The 14,532-nt window shown below is 39.7% G+C and overlaps 1 protein-coding gene across 2 annotated transcripts in view; it reads right to left on the minus strand.

Moving 5' to 3' along the window:
• Nucleotides 1-1,372: 1,372 nt before the first annotated feature.
• IRX3 (iroquois homeobox 3) overlaps nt 1,373-14,532 on the minus strand; it is a 21,851-nt gene continuing 8,691 nt past the window's right edge. The window contains exons 2-4 of one of the 2 annotated variants that reach the window (XM_060788331.2): nt 11,066-12,161; nt 5,510-5,576; nt 1,373-1,784 (exon numbers count right to left, since the gene is read on the minus strand). In XM_060788331.2, the coding sequence (XP_060644314.2) occupies nt 1,730-1,784; nt 5,510-5,576; nt 11,066-12,161 (1,218 nt within the window). In that variant the 3' untranslated portion in view covers nt 1,373-1,729. The remainder of the gene's footprint in view (nt 1,785-5,509; nt 5,577-11,065; nt 12,162-14,532) is intronic. The other variant, XM_067471118.1, reaches the window with a different exon arrangement.

Raw genomic sequence — 14,532 nt, forward strand, 5'->3', positions numbered from 1 at the left:
GCTGGCCACATGACCTTGGAGGTGTCTAGGGACAACGCCGGCTCTTCTGCTTAGAAATGGAGATGAGCACCAACCCCCAGAGTCGGACACGACTAGACTTAATGTCAGGGGAAAGCCTTTACCTTTACCTATAACTTTTTTTCTTTTATGTAAAAGGAATTGCACACTGTTGCTATTGTAACCACGAAACACAAAATAAACTGAAAGCAAACAAAAATGGTAAAGAAAAATAAGAAAGCACTTGCAAATTGGGATTTATATCAGCAAGACTTTGGATTTGAAGTCAAACATCTTTGAACAGAACCGAGGAAGGCATTCTGAGCTGAGCTTTTGTCCATATATTAGATGCACATCAAATAATAATAATAATAATAATAATAATAATTATTATTATTATTATTATTATTATTTGAAACACAATTATTATTATTTGATCCAAAACAACACTCTGCTGGCTGTTGTATTGGATCATATGTTGGAACATATGATCCAACATATCATATCTTGGTATGTTGGAAGAGTCTAGGTCTGTGATTATTATTATTATTATTATTATTATTATTATTATTATTATTATTGTTAGAAACACATGAAGATGACTCCACAGCAGACACTCTGCTGGCTGTTGAATTGGATCACACATCAGACACTTCCCAAGCGTCTAGGACTCTGTGATGTATCGGCGAATAATGTGTGCAGATCCCAGTAAGGTGGCCTTTTGCAGTTGGCAGATGGTAATTTTGTCAGTGCCGATTGTGTTTAAGTGCAGGCCAAGGTCTTTAGGCACTGCACCCAGTGTGCCGATCACCACTGGGACCTCCTTGACTGGCTTGTGCCAGAGTCTTTGCAGTTCAATCTATTATTATTATTAATTATTATTATTATTTGAAACACAACAAGATGAATCCACAGCAAACAAGATGCCTCTGCTGGCTGTTGTATTGGATCACACATTGGACACTTCCCAAGTATTATTATTATTATTATTATTATTATTAGAAACACAACAAGATGAGTCCACAGCAAACAAGATGACTCCGCTGGCTGTTGTATTGGATCACACGTTGGACACTTCCCTATTATTATTATTATTATTATTATTATTATTATTAATAATATTATTATTATTATTATTTAATTGCTCTCCTATTCCTGATGGTTTCTCTGTCTTTCATACAAACTGCAATTACCTTCCCACAGCTCTGTTCTTTACTCTGAGCCAATATTGATTTCCATTCTCAAAAAATACAGAAAATTAAGACATCTAGAACTGGCAACCTCCAAAAGCATTGGAAAACTTTGCAAACTAGGTTTTTCTTTGCACGACTTTGATGTACGAACAGCGCCATGATTCCAGCAGGTCTCAGAAAAATTGTAGTCAAAAAGGGGCAACAGTTTATTAGCCAAAAATATATACTTTCTTGTACAATTTGGTTCACACATATGTACATTTTGTTTTTGTTTTTACTATATATACAAAAAAAAGAAAAAAAGAAAACCGAAGACACCTATTTCTCACTGGACTTCCAAAAAAGAATACCTCACGAATTCAGCTAATCCAGATGATCGTACGGAAGCAGGATTTTTTTTCTTGTCTTTTTGCCATTTTTTTCCCTTTTTTAATACACGGACATGCGTACAAGTTGTAACTATACAGAGGATTTTATTTTACAATCATTAGAACAGTGTTTTTTCCCTTTATATATATATATATATATTTAAAAATCAACTATGATGATGACAACGCAGAAAGAACCATAGCTGCATCAAGTTGGTTCTGAGGCCTGGAAAAAGAAGGAGAGAAAAAACAAGACAGGAGGGAAAACGTATAAATAAATATGCATTGAACTATGGTTTGTTTCATATTTTTTTCAAAGAGGACTTGGAACAAAACCCTTTGAAAATATTCCTAATAGTTACCAGCCACAATTACGTTTTTATGGAACTTTAAAGGCTAACATATGGATTGGGGCATAAGTTTTTTGTGGATTTAAGGGTCAGCGCTAGCTGAGAGTTTACATGAAAAATGGCTGACACCGTAAATAGAATTGCCTGGGAAGGGTCAGAGTCGTCTTTGGGATTTTTGCTGCAGCAGACACATAGGGCTTTCTCCTCTGCAGTTTTACAGATGGTCAAACACTTATGGACACAATCCATATGTGTAAATAGAAACATTTATATTATACTAGCCATCCCCTGCCACACGTTGCTGTGGCCCAGTCTGAGTATATTGTTTTGTGTGTGTGTATATATAAATAATCCATATATATATACACACACATATATATACACATATATATGTGTGTATATTAGGGCTGGGTGGTTTCGTTCGTTAATTTCGTAATTGGTTATTAATTCATATTTAAATTAGCTTACGATCCGATATTGAGCCATGCAGGAGCAATTAAAAATCGCAACAAATTTTTCAATTTATTTCGTAATTGTTTTGTAATTGTTTTGAAATTGTTTCGAAATTGTTTCCGTATGTCTGTAGGGTTGTTGTTTGTTTTATCAGTGATAAAAAATAAATTATCACACCAACAGTCAACAACAGAGGGAGAGGGAAGCTTCAGAAGTTCCCCCTGTCCCATTTGGAGGGTTTTTTTAGCATATTGCGCAATCGCGTCCGCCATTAACGAAACGATTCGTTATTGTTTCGTAATTGTTTCGTAATTTTACGAAATTTTGTAAATATCGAACTTTTTTAAAGAAAAATTTTGGAGTTCTTTTAAAAAACGAAACACAAAAACCCCCTAAAAACGAATCGAGTTTAGAAACAAATTTTTCCGTGGTTACCCAGCCCTAGTGTATATATATATAATCCAGGGAGTGGGCTGAGCTCCCATCTGTCAGCTCCAGCTTCCCTTGCAGGGACATGAGAGAAGCCTCCCACAGGATGGTAAAACATCCAGGCGTCCTCTGGGCAACATCCTTGCAAACGGCCAATTCTCTCACCCCAGTAGCAACTTGCAGTTTTCCAAGTCACTCCCGACACGAAACAAAATGTCGAAGCAATAACATGTGTTTGTATATGTTGGATATGTAAATGTGTGCATATGTCTCCCACAGTGTGTGTATATATATGTGTATATATATATATATATATGTGTGTGTGTGTATTTGTGTGTTTATATGTGTACATGCATATTGTGTATATGTGTGTTCATGTCTATATGCATACTTGTCTGTATATTTGTATGTATGTGGATATGTATATGTGCGTGCATGTGTATATGTATATATGTGTGTATGTATATGTATGAGTGTATATGTGTATATTTGTGTGTTTGCGCATATATATGTATTTGTTTTTTTGTCGTGTCAGGAGCGACTTGAGAAACTGCAAGTCGCTTCTGGTGTGAGAGAATTGGCCGTCTGCAAGGACGTTGCCCAGGGGACGCCCGGATGATTTGATGTTTTTATCATCCTTGTGGGAGGCTTCTCTCATGTCCCCGCATGAGGAGCTGGAGCTGATAGAGGGAGCTCATCCACCTCTCCCCGGATTCGAACCTGCGACCTGTCGGTCTTCAGTCCTGCCGGCACAGGGGTTTAACCCACTGTGCCACTGGGGGCTCCATATGTGTGTGTATGTGTGTGTGTGTGTGTATGAATGTGTGCATGTGCATATGTATATAAGTGTATGTATATGGTGTATTTTGGGGGTTTTAAGTCTGCTCCGCTGGGGTTTTGTGTGTGTGTGTACGTGTGTGTTTATGGGTGAAGAACACTTGTTGGACTGGTAGGTGTATTGTGCCCAAATTTGGTGTCAATCCATCCAGCGGTTTTTGAGTTATGTTAATTCCACAAATTAACATTACATTTTTATCTATATAGATTTATATTATATTATATTATATTTAGATAATTATATGTGTAAATAGATAGATAAATAAAGGCCATACCTTTGGGCTGTTAGACTGCATTATGGTCTACACTGACCATATAATGCAGTTTCAAACTGTGTCAAATGTGATCTTTGTGTGCTTGACTATAAGCAATATATTCATAGCATAGTCTTTCTATTCATACAGCCCATTGAGTGTATACATACTTAATCATGTGTTGTATCGAAGCAATGGAGCCCCCGGTGACGCAGCGCATTAGGCTGAACTGCTGACCGAAAGGTCTGCAGTTCTAATCCAGGGAGTGGAGTGAGCTCCCATGTGTCAGCTCCAGCTTCCCTTGCAGGGACATGAGAGAAGCCTCCCACAGGATGGTAAAACATCCAGGCGTCCTCTGGGCAACATCCTTGCAAACGGCCAATTCTCTCACCCCAGTAGCAACTTGCAGTTTTCCAAGTCACTCCCGACATGAAACAAAATGTCGAAGCAATAACATGTGTTTGTATATGATGTATATGTTGGATATGTAAATGTGTGCATAAATGTGTGCACAGGATGGAAAAATATCTGAGAGTCCGCTGGGCAACATCCTTGCAGACAGTCGATTCTCTCACACCAGAAGCAACTTGCAGTTTCTCAAGTTGCTCCTGACATGAAAAAAAATCGAAGCAATAACATCTGTGTGCATATAATTTATATATTGGATATGTAAGTGTGTGCATGTGCGCGCACACACATAAAGCCTCCCACAGGATGGTAAAACATCTGGGCTTCCTATGGGCAACGTCCTTGCAGAAGGCCAATTTTATCACACCAGAAGCAACTTGCAGTTTCCCAAGTCGCTCCTGGCATGAAAAAAAATCAAAGCAATAACATGTGCGTGCACATAATGTATATATTGGATATGTAAGTTTGTGTATATGTATACACACAAATAAAGCCTCCAACAGGATGGTAAAACATCCAGGCGTCCTATGGGTGTGCATATAATGTATATATTGTATATGTAAACGTGTGCATATACACAAAAAATTAACAAATGCATGGCTTATAGATGGTATGACTTTTCATATAGGTGTGTGAAAATAAACATTATAATGAATATATGTCACAGGTATGCAAACCAGGTGGTGTTTACATTGGCCTCTCCATCCTATATTTCTCTCTCATTCCAATAGATACATAGGCTACAAGCCACCAGCCTTCAAATATGGTCTATTTTGGAAATATTAAAATGGGTAAGATTGTCAGGGACACAGATAAAGACATTTCCATTCCACATCAAAAAAAATAAAAGATTTCTGCTCATATTAAATGAAAAGCACAAAGTAACACCATTAGGCTTTTTTTAACTCCCTTCCAGAGCAAAATAATATACACACGATCCAATGCTTTCAAGATTTGCTTGGAAATCAATTCCAGTGGCTTTCCTTGGCATTTGCTCCCAAATAAGTCTTATGGGGTTTGCAGTCGACATGCTAGTAACAATAATAAATCCCAATGACTTTAGGGCCAAAGACAAGTCCTATCTAAAGCAGACCCATGGAAAGCAATGCATGCGAGTCACATAGATATCAATGGGTCTACTCTACTTAAGGTTAGGTTCATCCTAAGAGTGCCTTTCCCCCCACTTTTGTCTATTTTTTAGGATATAGATAAGCTCTTACCGCCTCTGAACTGGTTGGAAAGCTGTCTTTATTAACTTTTTCTCTACTTCCAAGACACTAGGTGGATCTAAAAAACGAAACAAAGGCAACAAAAGAATCAAAATAAAAATAAAGTCCTTTTTTTATACCAAGCGCTCACCTTGGGTTTGCTTCTTAAGGTATAAGAACGTCAGCTAAGTGTATGAAAAGGGAAATAAACAAACTAGAAGGGCCAAGCTAGAAAACTTAGCTATGAGTGGGATCTACTAGATCCCATTTTGGGATCTAGTCAACCTAAGAGTAAGACCCACTGTGACTTGCTTCTGAGCCAACATGCATTACAAAATTATAGAATTTTTGGATCGAGAAATGTGTCAAAATAGTGGTAAAATCAACTCATAACAAACATAAAATTCATCATTCTGAACAGATTGGATTAAATGTGTTTTTTGCTAGATGAGGGTTGGGATCGAATGTACAGCAGACTCGCAGTTGGGTTGTAGGTTTTTTCGGGCTATATGGCCATGGTCTAGAAGCATTCTCTCCTGACCTTTCGCCTGCACCTATGGCAAGCATCCTCAGTACCTCTGAAGATGCTTGCCATAGATGCAGGCGAAAGGTCAGGAGAGAATGCCTCTAGAACATGGCCATATAGCCCGAAAAAACCTACAACAACCCAGTGATTCCGGCCATGAAAGCCTTCGACAAGACTCTCAGTCAACCGGAACTTGGGAAACCAGAATTCTCAAGCAACCGGCAAAAATATCAGGTCTATTTCTGATAATCTCAAGCAACCAGAAACTGCATTTATCTGGGTGCCGGTTAACTGAGAGTCTATACTTACCTATCTACAGTTTTGCAGATAGATAGGCACAAAGGACTGACAGCAAGAAAACTTGCAACCTGTGTCTCCCTGGAATTGTAACTTTCCTTTCTCTCCCTTTTATTTGTCCCAATCTGTCCTTTTTTTCTTACGTCTTTTTAAAAATTCCACAAGTCATATTTTGGGATGCATCTACATCATATAATTAATGCAGTTTGACACCGCTTGAAATGCCAACAGCTCAATGTGATGGAATTCTGGGATTTGTAGTTTTACAACACTATTAGCCCTTACTGTCAAAATATTGTGGGTGCAAACTGCAGCTCCCAGGATTCCATAGCACTGGGCGGTTAAAGCAGTACCAAACTGCATTAATTCTACAGTGTGGATGCCATATTTGACCTCTACAAACACATACATATATAAAATGCATACACACATACACCACATGCATGTCTACACAATGTGACAATATATATGTCTGCATATATCTGAATGTGTGTGTGTGCATATAAATATATACCTGTATGTGTAGTCAAAAAGACACACAAGCACTTGTATGTGCCTGTATATGTACATTAAATTCCATAAGTATATAATACAATAATAATAAAACTTTATTTATAACCTGCCCTCTCTCCCCAAAGGGACACATCTATATGTGCATACAGATGGATGATATAGATATACATATAGATATATTCCCTCTACTTGTATGCATGTGTGCACAACCCATATAATTGCATGCACATGCACATAGTCTATGTACAGAAATGTATGTGTAGTCGAAAAGACACACAAGCACTTGTATGTGCTTGTATATGTACATTAAATTCCATATAATATAATATAATATAATATAATATAATATAGTATAGTATAATATAATAATATAATATAATATAATATTATAATAATACTTTATTTATAACCCGCCCTCTCTCTCCAAAGGGACACATCTATATGTGCATACAGATGGATGATATAGATATACATATAGATATATTCCCTTCATATAACTGCACGCGCACACACATAGTCCATGTTCGGAAATGTGCAAAAGCACACACCTGTAGTACACAAACCCATCAAACAGAGAGAGATGCTACATAGGTATATATACACCAATATACATGTGGGATACCACATGTGCATTTCTATCATCTATCCATGTATATATGTAAATGCAATGTACATATGTATTAACATACACTGCCTCCAAATGTCTTGTGTGGATATTCAAAATGCATACACCCTGAACACTTTATAATTCTGGGGTATTATTATTATTATTATTATTATTATTTCAATTTTATTTTCCAAAATATCTCCATGTATTATTAGCAGACTTAATTATTCCTATAGTAAAGAGCACCTCTGAAACCCTTGACCTAAAACTCTATAGTGTCAATTCTGGTTAAATCATGATTGGAACATCATTTCCCTGATACAAATATATTGACTTTGGGGTAATGGGGAGACACTTTTATTTGTACTTGTATTTGTAATGTATATCCATACATATGTGCACATGTGATATACATATGTTTTCAGTCTCTCCCTCTTTAAATGTGAGCATGAGACAAAATCATATACTTGTGTGTGTGTATCATATATAGATAACAGATGACATTCTCCCAATTTAAATACCTATTTGAAAGAAGTCAAAGGGCTAGGAAGACAAAATCATAAATTTGGGAATGTCTATAGGAATATACATACACACATACTAGCCGTCCCCTGCCACGCATTGCTGTGGCCCAGCCTGTGTATATGTGTTTTGTGAGTGGGTATACGTGTATATGTGTTTTGTGAGTGTGTATACGTGTATATGTGTGTGCATAAATTTGTGTATATGTGTATATATGTGTGTTTGCATGTATATATGTGATTTTGCACATGCATTGTAATGTATTCTTATTTTTAAAGTCTCTTCTGCTGTCTTTTTCAGTGTTTTTATGAGTGACTAGCCGTCCCAAGCCAAGCATTGCTGTAGCTCAGTCTGTGCATATGTGTTTTATGTGTGTATATGTGTGTATATATATTAATATATGTGTTTGTGTGTATATATGTGGTTTTGTGCATGTGGGGTTTTTTTGCTTTTTAAGTCTTTTCTGCTGTGTTTTTCAGTGTTTTTATGAGTGATGGTCACTTGTTGGCCTGAGAGGTGTCTTGTGTCCAAATTTGGTATCAATTCGTCCAGTGGGTTTTGAGTTATGTTAATGAACATTACAATATATATATATATATATATATATATATATATATGTATATTAGGCCTGGTCAATCCATGGTTCTAAATGGTTCTAAAGTAAGTACTTACAAAACTAAAGTTCTGGTGGTGAAAATTTCAGAACTCTAACAAAACTTTCAAAATTTAATTAGTATTTCATTTTTGGTGATTTTTTTATGATAGAACCAATTAGGAACTGCCATTTATAATGAATTTTTGAGAGTACACATGTATGGATGTGTATGGATGTGTATGTATGTATATATATGTATATATATATATATATATGTATATATATATGTGTGTGTGTGTGTGTACACACACACACACACACACACACACACACAGGATACAAGATCCCTGAAAATAAGACAGGGTCTTATAATATTTTTTCTTCCAAAAAGATTAATTATGGCCTAGGGCTTATTATTTGTAGTAGGGGTTATATTTTCAGCATCCTCAAAAATCCTGAAAAATCAAGCTAGGGCTTATTTTCAGGGTAGGTCTTATTTTGGGGGAAACAGGGTACACACACAAGTATATTGATGTGTGTGTATGTATATGTGTGTCTATGTATTCATATAGCCACTCCCCCATCTATGATTTTGTCTTCCTAGTCCTTTGACTTCTTTCAAATACACAAACACAAATATATCTAAACTGTTGTAAACCGCTCTGAGTCGCCTAAGGGCTGAGAAGAGCGGTATACAAATAAAGTAAATAAATAAATAAATAAATATAAACATTGCACATAGAATATATTCCCTTAATCTGAGACTCTACTTTGAAAGTTGCACATGAGACTAGAGAAGCAAAATCATCGATGTGTATGTGTGTGTATATATATGTGTGTGTGTGTGTGTGTGTGTGTGTATGCACAGGCAGTCCCCAAGTTACAAACAGATGCCCAGTGAAACATGCTGGGACAACAGGAAGTGAGAGAAATCTTTCCTTGGAAGGGAAACCCACTTCAGAAAGAGTTATTATCAGGGGGAAAGGGGGTCTCCACTGAAGCTTTCTCTCCAATCTTTGTTTCCACAACAAGCAAAACTTTCCAAAATCTAATTCTCACTGGGACATGAAGTGAGGTGGAATTTTCTGAAGAGGGACACAGGCAGTGAAAGAAACACCACAGGGGTGTTCATTCTTCCCTGTGTGATCCAAAGCTCTCTCTCTCTCTCTCTATATATATATGTATATGTGTGTGTGTGTGTGTGTGTGTGTGTATAGAGAGAGAAGTGGGGTAGAGGTGGTAGAGGTAGAGGTAGAGGTAGAGATATGGCTGGAGTTACACTTAAATGTACCTGAATGCATAGGTAAGTCCGAACAGGGACATTTCTTAAGTATAACTCTCTCTCTCTCCCTCCCTCCCTATATATATATATATATACACATACTGTAGGTTTGTTCTTAAGTCGAATATGTATGTAACTCCGAACAGCGATAGTGTAACTCCAGATATTTGTACAGAAGTTGGAATTAGTATGGAAGTCGGAACAGAGACATTTCTGAAGTGTAACTCCATATATATGGAGTTACATACACACATACATATCTGGAGTTACACTTAAGAAATATCCCTGTTTGTACTTACCTACAAATTTGACTTAAGAACAAACCTACAGAATCTCTCTCTCTCTCTCTCTCTCTCTCTCTCTCTATCTATCTATATATATATATATATATATATCTGGAGTTACATTTAGGAAATGTCCCTCTTTGGACTTACCTACAAATTCGACTTAAGAACAAACCCACAGAATATATATATATATATGGAGTTACATATAAGTATAACTCCAGATATATAGATATATATCTGGAGTTATATTTTTATATATCTATCTATATATATCTATGGAGTTACACTTAAGAAATGTACCCAATGCATAGATAAGAAGTCACAACAGGGACATTTCTTAAGTGTTACTCCATATAGATAGATAGAAAGATAAGTGTAACTCCAGATATAGATAGATAGATAGATAGAGATATATTCAGTGGGTTTGTTCTTAAGTCAAGAACACATTTAAGTGTACCTTAAGACACACACACATCTGGTTACACTTAAGATAGGTTCCTGTTCCGACTTACGTACAAACCTACAGATTAGGTGAAGACTGCCTGTATATGTATGTATCTATGGTGGAGTGTGTTCTGTGAATAGAATTCTATGAATTCTATGTATCCAAAGAAGGAGTAGCATGTGAGTATGTTTATATGTATAGTATAAGTTCCGACTTACGTACAAGTTCCGATTTACGTACAGAACTACAGATTAGGTGAGGACTGCCTTGTATATGTATGTATCTATGGTGGAGTGTGTTCTGTGAATAGAATTCTATGAATTCTATGTATCCAAAGAAGGAGTAGCATGTGAGTATGTTTATATGTATATAGTATACATATGTCATATCTCTGTCTCTGTCCAGTCAGAATGCCCTATCCTCCGGTCTGAGCCTTTTGTGAAGAGGAAAGTTCCCTATTCCTTTCCTCTTCTCTTCGGGGGTTGGTTCTTTACCTGCCTGCCCTCGTTCTCCTCGTTCTCCTCCTCCTCCTCCGGAGTCCTGCTGCTGTGCTGCTGTGGCTTGCTGCTCGGCGCTCCTCCCCAGGGCGGCCAGTCCTAGCAGCTGCGGCGCGTTCAGCAAAGCCAGCGGATGGGGATGATGGGAGTGGGAGTGATGATGGGGATGATGGTGGTGGTGCTGGGCAGAGAAGGGCCTCCCGCACCAAGCCGCGGCGTTGGCGAACTTCCCCAAAGGGCACGAAGAAGAAGAAGAGGAGGAAGAGGAAGAGGAGACCAGTCTGTGCCCGAGTTGCAAGGCTGTCGGGGAAGCGCTCCTTCCTCCTCCTCCTCCGTTAATTTGGGGAGATTTCCGAGGGTTGTCCGGACTGGTCGCTGTCTCGGCTAAGGACCAGATCTTCGGCTTCGGAGGAGCTGCTGTCGGGGGAGGAGAAAGCTGAGAAACCCCCGAAGGCGATGAAGGAGAAGAAGATGAGGAGGAAGAAGAAGAAGACCCCGGTTGGGTTGCTTCCATAGCTTTGAGGAGGAAGCTCTCCCCGTTGTGGTTCTGCAAGTCCTCCCCGTCGGAAGAGGACAACGAAGAGGAGACCTCCGACCCGGGGCTTTTGCTGGACCCCAAGTGGAGCCTGACTTCCTCCTCCTCCTCTTCCTCCTCCTCCTCTCCCAAAAGCAAAGGCCCCGCTTTGGCGCTCTCCCCGTCGATGTTCTCCAAGTCGATTTCCTCCTCTTCCTCCTCCTCTTCTTCCTCCTCCTCTTCCTCCTCGTCGGTGCGGCTCCTCGGGGCCCAGGTCATCTTGTTCTCCTTCTTGAGCCTCCTCCGGGCGTTGGCGAACCACGTGGAGACCTGGGTGAGGGTCATCTTGGTGATGATGGCCAGCATGATCTTCTCGCCCTTGGTCGGGTAAGGGTTCTTGCGGTGCTCGCCCAGCCAGGCCTTCAGCGTGGCCGTGCTCTCCCGGGTGGCGTTCTTGGGACGAGACGGGTCCCCGAACTGGAACTGCCCGTAAGGGAAGAAGGCCGCCCCCGCCGCCCCCGCGTGCGAGAAGGACGCCGAAGGCACCCCGGGACTCTCCTTCAGCTCGTACGGAGCGCCCTGCCAGACGGGACAAGAGACAAGAAGAAGAAGGAGCGCGCCGTCAAAAGGGAACGAAAGGAAGAAAGACAGGCCGGGCCCAGACCAAGGCAGGCAGGGCACACTCTTGTTCTTTCCCTCCTTCTCTGGCATTCCCTTTCCCTTTCTCTTCTCCTTTCCTCCTTTCCTTCTCTCTCTATCCTCTCTCTTTCCTTCCCTGTCTTTCCTTTTTCCCCCCCTTTCTCTTTCCTCCTTTCCTCCTTTCCTTCTCTCTCTAGCTTCTCTCTCCTCTCTCTCTCTCCTTCCTTCCCCGTCTTTCCTTTTTTCCTTTCTCTTTCCTCCTTTCCTTCTTTCCTTCTCTCTCTCGCTTTCCTTCCCTCCCCGTCTTTCCTTTTCCCCCTTCTCTTTCCTCCTTTCCTTCTCTCTCTCTAGCTTTTCTCTCTCTTTCTTCCCTTCCTTTCCTGTCTTTCAGTTTTTCCTTTCTCTTTCCTCCTTTCCTCCTTCTCTCTCTAGCTTTTCTCTCCCTCTCTTTCTTTCCCTCCTTCTCTACCTTTCCCTTTCTCTCCTCCTTTCCTCCTTTCCTTCTCTCTCTCTCGCTTTCCTTCTTTCCCCGTCTTTTCTTTTTCCTTTCTCTTTCCTCCTTTCCTTCTCTCTCTAGCTTCTCTCTCTCTCTTTCTTCCTTTCCTTTCCCGTCTTTCCTTTTTCCTTTCTCTTTCTCTCCTTTCCTTTTTCCTTCTCTCTCTCTCTCTCTTCTAGCTTTTCTCTCTCTTTCCTTCCTTCTCTGTCTTTCCCTTTCCCTTTCTCTCCTCCATTCCTTCTCTCTTTCTAGTTTCTCTCTCTCTCTCTTTCCCTCCTTCCCCGTCTTTCCTTTTTTTTTTCTTCCTCTTTCCTCTTTTCCTTCTTTCCTTCTCTCTGTCTGGCTTTTCTCTCTCTCTTTCCTTTCTTCCCCGTCTTTCCTTTTTCCTTTCTCTTTCCTCCTTTCCTTCTCTCTCGTCTAGCTTTTCTTCTCTCTCTCTCTTTTCTTTCTTCCCCGTCTTTCCCTTTTTCCTTCTCTTTCCTCCTTTCCTTCTTTTCTTCTTTCTCTAGCTGTTCTCTCTCTCTCTCTCTCCTTCCTTCCTTCTGTGCCTTTCCCCTTTTTCCCTTTCCCTTTCTCTTTCTCTCCTCCTTTCCTTCTCTCTCCTCTAGCCTTTCTTTCTTTCCTTCCTTCCTTCTCCGCCTTTCCATTTCCCTTTCTCTCCTTCTTTCCTTCTCTCCCTCTCTTTCCTTCCTCGTCTTTCCTTTTTCCTTTCTCTCTCCACCTTTCCTTCTATCTCTCTCAAGCTTTTCTTTCTTTTCCTTCCTTCTGACTTTCATTTCTTTCTCTCCCCCTCCTCCTTTCCCCCTCTCTCCAGCTGTCTTTTCTTTCTCTCTCTTTCCTTCTTTCGATCTTTCCTTTTTCTTTTCTCTCCTCCTTTCCTTCTCTCTCCCCCTAGCTTATCTCTCTCCTCCCTTCCTCGTCTTTCCTTTTTTCTTTCTCTTCCTCTCCTCCTCTCCTCCTTTCCTTCTCTCTAGCTTTTCTTTCTTTTTTCTTTCTTTCTTTTTCCTTCCTTTTCTGACTTTTCTTTCTTTTTCTCTCCTCCTCTCTCCCTTTTTTCTCTCTAGCTGTCTTTTCTCTCTCTCCTTCCGGCTGTCTTTCCTTTTTCTTTCTCTTCCTTACCTCTTTTCCTTCTCTCTCAATCTCCCTCTCCTCTCTCTTGCTCTTTGTTGTTCCTTACTCTTTCCTTCTCCCTTTCCGTCATTCCTTCCTTCCTTCCTCCCTTCCTTTCTTCTCTATCTTTTTTACCTTTTCCTTTCCCTTTCTCTCCTTTTCTTCTCTCTCTTGTTCTTCCTTCCTTCCTTCCTCCCTTCCTTCCTTCCTTCCTCTCTCTTTCCTTTCCCCCCTCCTTTCTTTTCCATATTTCCTTTTTTCTTTTTCTTTCTTTCTTTCCTTCTCCCTCCAGCTCTCTTTTATTTCTTTTCTCTCTCTCCTTTCTTCCTTAATTTTCTGTCTGATTTTCCTTTCCTTTTCTCTTTCTCTCTCCTCTCTCACTAATCTTCTTTCTTTCTCTTTCATTCTCTCTCTGTTCTCCCTTCTTTCTTCCTCTCTTTCCTTCCTTCCTTCCTTTTTTTCATTCTTGCTTTCTTTCACACTATTCGGTTTGTCACCTCTCAATGCTATGGAATCATGAAAGTTAAAGAGTGACAAGATCTTGAGCCTCATCTGCTCAAGAGGGCTGAGGCCTTGCCAAACTACAGCTCCCATAGGATCCCATATATATAGCATTGAGCTCATAGCATTGAACATTAATTTTCTGCTAGTTTAGATGCTCTCTGAGAGAAATCTCGCTAAAGTGGTCATCTTTTCACCTCCTGG

This window comes from Anolis sagrei, chromosome 8, assembly GCF_037176765.1.
Source record: "Anolis sagrei isolate rAnoSag1 chromosome 8, rAnoSag1.mat, whole genome shotgun sequence".
Lineage (NCBI taxonomy): Eukaryota > Metazoa > Chordata > Lepidosauria > Squamata > Dactyloidae > Anolis > Anolis sagrei.